This window comes from Elephantulus edwardii, unplaced genomic scaffold, assembly GCF_000299155.1.
Source record: "Elephantulus edwardii isolate Elephantulus edwardi_28Jun2011 unplaced genomic scaffold, EleEdw1.0 scaffold00221, whole genome shotgun sequence".
Classification (NCBI taxonomy): domain Eukaryota; kingdom Metazoa; phylum Chordata; class Mammalia; order Macroscelidea; family Macroscelididae; genus Elephantulus; species Elephantulus edwardii.
Genome location: NW_006399971.1, coordinates 3,471,844 through 3,477,672, shown reverse-complemented (window position 1 = coordinate 3,477,672; position 5,829 = coordinate 3,471,844). Strand labels below are relative to the sequence as shown.

At 37.8% G+C, this 5,829-nt stretch overlaps 1 protein-coding gene across 1 annotated transcript; it reads right to left on the bottom strand.

Annotated features, from left to right (window-relative positions):
- Positions 1-1,890: 1,890 nt before the first annotated feature.
- LOC102865219 (olfactory receptor 2G3-like) lies at positions 1,891-5,430 on the bottom strand. The gene is made up of 2 exons (XM_006898160.1): positions 5,308-5,430; positions 1,891-2,847 (listed from the first exon to the last, which is right to left on the bottom strand). Exons 1-2 carry the CDS (start codon positions 5,428-5,430, stop codon positions 1,891-1,893), a joined length of 1,080 nt encoding a protein of 359 aa, XP_006898222.1.
- Positions 5,431-5,829: the final 399 nt, after the last annotated feature.

The following is a 5,829-nucleotide window of genomic DNA, read 5'->3' as shown; positions in this document are numbered from 1 at the left end:
GCAGGAGGGGAAGGCCCTCTATGAGGTGGATTGATTCAGTGACTGGGATAATCGGGATGGGAGTGTCAGAGACAGTGCGATTGGTACAGGACAGTGGAGAGTTTAGGGCTGTTGTACATAGGGTCACTATGAGTCGCAAGCAATTTGACGGCACATAATAACAACAACAACAACATGATGTTGCTTTTTGGTTAGTTTTGAAGATTTCTGCTTTCTTGATGTTGAGATATAACCCGCATTGAAGGCTGTATTCTGATTTCTTGAAGTAAGTGCTTCAAGTCTTCTTCACTTTCTGCAAGCAAGGTTATGTCATCTGCATGATTAGAACTCTTCCAATCTTGATGCTACATTTTCCTTCTCATAGTTCAGGTTTTGAACCATTTGTCCAGTATACAAGTAGAATATTGTTGTTATTGTGTGTTGTCAAGTTGCAATAGACTCAGAGCTGACCCTCCAGTGGACTTTCAGAGGCATTTAATCACATGGATATCGCCTATCTTTTTCCCACGGAATTTTTTTGGGGGATTCGAATCTCATGGCTTTGGAATTCTAACACAGCTTCTTACCACAAGTGCTCCCTACAGACAGAATAAGTGATATAATAGATAGAATAGATAATAGAAAGAATGAAACAGTAATACCTCCCTTTCCTGATTTTAAACCATACAGTGTTCTCTCATCCTGTTGGTCTATGTAGAGCTTCTTGGTCTATGTAGAGATTACACATGAACATAATTAAGTGTCCTTCTTATTCTTCTCAATCATAGCAATAATTTGTTATGACCCACACCAGCAAATGCCCTTGCATAATCAAGAAAATACAAGTCTACATCTTTCTAGTATTCTCTACTTTTCAGCCAAGACCCAACTGGTATGGTTTAATATTAAGAAGAGAGTGTGTCAGGGTTGTATTCTCTCTATATACCTATTCAATCTGTAAACTAAGCAAATAATTTAAGAAGCAATGTTATATGGACAAAATCAAAGACTACAAAGATTACTTCACAACATAAAGAAAACAAAAATCCTCCCCACTGGACCAATAGGCAACATTACTATGATAGAAAGGGAAAAGGTTGAAGATGTCGATAATTGCATTTTACTTGGAAGTATAGTCAACATCCATGGAAATAGCAGTGAAAAAAATCAAAATACATGTTGCATTGGGCAAATTAAGGACCTTTTTTTAAATGCTGAAGAGAAAAGATATTAGTTTACAAACTAAGGTGTACTTGATCCGAGCCATGGTATTTTCTTTCGATTGTTCCCAGGCATCTGAAAGCTAGAAAATGAAAAAGGATGGCAGAAGAAGAATCTATGTCTTTGAATTGTGTTGCTGAAGAAGAGTACTGAATACTCCATGAAATTCTAAAAGAACAAACAAGTTCGTCTTAGAGGAAGTTTATCCATGGTACTCCTTAGAGGCAAAGATAGTGTCCTTCGTATCTACATGTCTTCGTGTCTACAACTTCATGTCCTACACTTTGGGCATGTTTTCAGGAGGAATTAGTCCTTGATTAAAGATATTATACTGGGAAAAGTATCAGAGAAAGAAAGAAAGGAAGACCTTGAATGAAATGTAGTGATACAGTGACTGTAACAATGGATTTGGGCAATGGCTGAGATAGTGAGAGTGACACAGGATGGGCCAAATTTCAGATCCGTTACTCATATGGTTGCTACAAGTCATAGTGAACTAACTGTGTGACATGAACAAACAACAACATCCTCGGCAGTCTCCATTCTAAGGACAATAAGAAATTACAGAAAGCTTCTGACAGGTCACAAAGTTATTACTTAAATTTTTCATTCAAAATATACAGCTTTTCAGAAGTGTTCCCATTGGAACCTCCTTTCTACTTCATTAAAAGGATGAATTCTATGAAAAACTTATTTTCTCCTTTCTTGTTTTCTTATCATTATCTTCCTTATTGCTTTCTTAAAGTCTCTGTTTCTCAAAGTGTAAATTATGGGGTTAAGCACAGGTGGAATAAAATTATATAGCAGTGCCACAAATTTGGTCACATCATGAGAGAGCTTTGTCTTTGGGGTCATATACATATAGATGACAGTACTGTAAAAGATGGTCACCACTATGAGATGGGAACCACATGTCCCAAGTGCCTTTTGTCGCCCTCCAGGTGCCTTCACCCTCAACACACTATGTGCAATGCGCCCATAAGAGACCAAGATCAATGAGAGAGGAAAGATGAGGAATATACTGCTCAGCACTGTAATTTCCTTTCTGTAATTTGAAGTGTCCACACAGGCCAGTTGTATTATTGGAGGTGTCTCACAATAGAAATGGTTTATCCAGTGATGGCCACATCTGGGAAGAGTTATTGTAATAGATGTATGGATCAGTGAGTTACTGAAACCAACAAACCAGGATATGCTGGCCAATCCCCAGCACAGTTGTGGTGGCATGAGGGTTAAATAATGCAAGGGCTGACAGACAGCAACATAGCGATCATATGCCATCATGGCAAGAAGTATGCACTCAGTGCCCCCTAGACCCAAGGTGATGAGAAGCTGGGCCACACATCCAGCAAAACTTATGGATTTATCCGTACTCCCAAGGTTGACTAGCATCTGAGGACTAATGCAGGTCATATGGATGAGGTCAATAAAGGAAAGGTGAGTGAGGAAGAAATACATGGGTGTATGAAGCTGGGAGTCCAGATTGGAGACCAGAATGATGGTCCCATTACCCATTAGTGTTAGAAGGTAGAATATCAAGATGAACACAAACAAGATCTTCTCTAGCCATGGCTGATCTGAGAAGCCCACCAAGATGAAACGTTCTCCCAGTGTGAGATTTTCTCTTCCCATCAGTTTCTGAATAACCTGTGAGGGAATAAAACAGGAAATAAGTTAACCAAAACAGGAACTACAACTGTTATTCTAGCTACTGCCACTGTTAACAGAGTGTCTTTAACATAATCTACACATATTGCTCAAGTGGTAGAACATGTATGTAATGGCTAATATTACCCAAGACAAGTATTAATATTTATAAAGAAATTATAAGCCTCTTACAGGCTTTCAAAACTGCTACAATATGGCTTGAAGAGGAACAGGCTTTAATAAGATGAAACTATTTGAAGTGTGCTTGACAAAAATAAACACATTTGTGTTACTCCGCTTCTCTATAAAACTTCTCAATGTATTTGGGATGAAATTAAAAATAATTACAAAGAGTTTTTCAAACAAATCTTTAGAATCAAGTTACCTTCTTGGAGCAAGAATTACAAATTCAAATGCAGATCAACCATCAAAAGTTAAAAAACAAAATCTTAGGAGATATGCAAACTTCTTTTCAGTTCCTAAATCCTGCCACCTTAGTAAATATAATCAGATGTAGAACATGGGCTTTAGTTGGAATAATGTGTTTTTTCTGCATTTGAATTCAGTAACGCAGGGAATCAGAGCACCTTAAAGTACCTACAGATGAAGCCTAAAAACAAAAGAATAAAAAAGGTAAATAAAAGGGGGAGATTTAGAGGCTAAGTTAACTAATTCAGGAGCTGCTTGGACTGAGAAAATATAATCAGAGAAAACTCTGAATAAAGAAAGAACTCTATTAAGTGCTTAGTGTTAGAGTATAAGGAAAACATCCCTAATACTTATTTGTTCAATAAAAAAAATGAGTTTGTGAATTAATGTCAGCTTGTCTCCTTAAAGTTAAATTTATGTCACCATGTTGTTGTTATTGTTGATTGTCATTGAGTCGAGGTTGACTCATAGCAACTCTATGAACAAAAGCCCTAATGTCTTTCCATAGCTATTGTTATTTCTCTAAGTTCATAGAGTTTCCAGAAGCATATGGTTTAGGAATTGGATGCCACTTCTGAATCCAAACCTGTTTTACAACCGAGAGCTCCACCAAACACTGTCCACAATGGGAAACCATTATGGTATTTGCTATTCTCATGGCACAAGGTTCAGCATCATAGCAAACCCAGACCACTTATCATCACACATTGACAAAAAGTGATGTGCAGCGTGGAAGAGTGTTCCTCCAGATATAACAGCACTAGTCTCATTTAGCAGTGGTGAAGTGTTGTCAAGTCAAATTTGACTCAGAGTAAACTTTGCACAAAAGACCTGAATTCTGTTTTATAATTAACTTAATTTCTGTACATTTATAAGAAAGTTTTTAGAGTTTCCAGAGGCATCTAATTTCGGAAGTGGATGCCACTCCTGATTCCCTACATGGATCAATCTGGAAGCTCATCCAAATATTGTACTTAATGGGTAACCATTATGGTATTTGACATGACCATGGAACAGTGTTCAGCAAAACAGCAACTCCACGGTGTTCAGTATAGCAAATAGACAAATGATTGCTGGGTTTTTTAAAGAATATTCATTCTAAAATTAATACATTTTAAAGCAACACCCTGGAGAAGGGCCACCCACTTTTGAGGGGGGCAAAAAGAACAGCATCACACAAGAAACAGGACCCGGGAAACCTCCCTTACCATGACTGCCATCAAGACAAGACATCTATTGAGATGCTAACTAGATAGTCAACTCATAGAATTAAAATATTTTGCTAAAAAAATATGCTTATATTGTGGAGAACCGTTCTATTTAAGATCAGACCCTACTCACCACTTTGGAGACTGGGTGAAGCAGTTGGACTCTAAACGGTGGGTTCTCTTGTTTTGGTTAAGAATCAGTGTTGAATATTGGGGTATTTTTATTGTTTGTTTTATTTAAGCCTCTTGTTTAGAGTCAACACTATTTTTGTATTTAAAAGTCCTTTGGGCCCTCAGGCCTAGTTTTATTATATTTTGCAGGAAGATTCTTCCATTGGTACAGCACTATTCTGTCAATTTCCTGCAGTGAGGTAACCTGGGGTTGCTGTGATGCTGAACCCTGTACCATTGGGATGTCAAATGCCATAAACAGTGTTTTGTGGAGCTCCCCGATTAAGACAGGTTTGGAAGCAGAAGTGGCAGCCACTTCCTAAACAATATGTCTCTGGAAACTCTATGAACTTAGAGAAAAGATGATAGTTATAGAAGGGGTTCAGGTCATTTGTTCACTGAGTCACTATGAGTTGTGCTTGACTCCACGGCAATCAACAACACTACCCTAAGAAAATATTTTCTTGCTGGCTCAAAATTCTGTTTATGGCTTGGTAGATCAGGATCATCAGTCAACCTTGAGACTCTAGTCAATGTGTTTGTAAAACTTATTTGTTTTTTAATAGAAAGGAAAACTTGTCGAACTTCTCTAATAAAAGCTATGAGATCTACAAGTGGAGAGGACGCTCAACCTTGGGTCTCCCTCCCTTACGTCTCGACCGATGAAACTCTTGAGTAGTTCTTTCTGTTGTCTGTCAATGTCCTGCTGTATAGAAAAGTACAATACATTCCCACATGAGTGTGGAGGACTGAGATGTTGACAGAGCATGAGCATGTCTACATGAAAAAGTAAAAGAGACTGATTCTCTTCAGAGTTTAAAACTGGAAATAAACAATGCCATGGACTCAAGGGAGGTTTTAAATGTATTACTTGTGTTCAAACATGTCTTTAATTATAATTGCAGGACTCTACTGTTGTACCGTCTGTTGTAATAGATTTGATTTCTACTTAGAGCAACCCCTTATGTACAGGGTCAAACGGCTTCAACCTTTGAGGAACAGATCTCCAAACCTGTCTCCCTAAACTCCTCCAGGAGAATTTGAACCACCAAACTTTCTGGTGGTATCAAGCCCTTCAGGTTTTGATCCATCCAGAAAGCAAAAATTAAGCAATAACTTCCTAAATTAAGTATTGGTAAAGAGATAGGAAAAAAGAACAAGAGAAAGTCCTGTA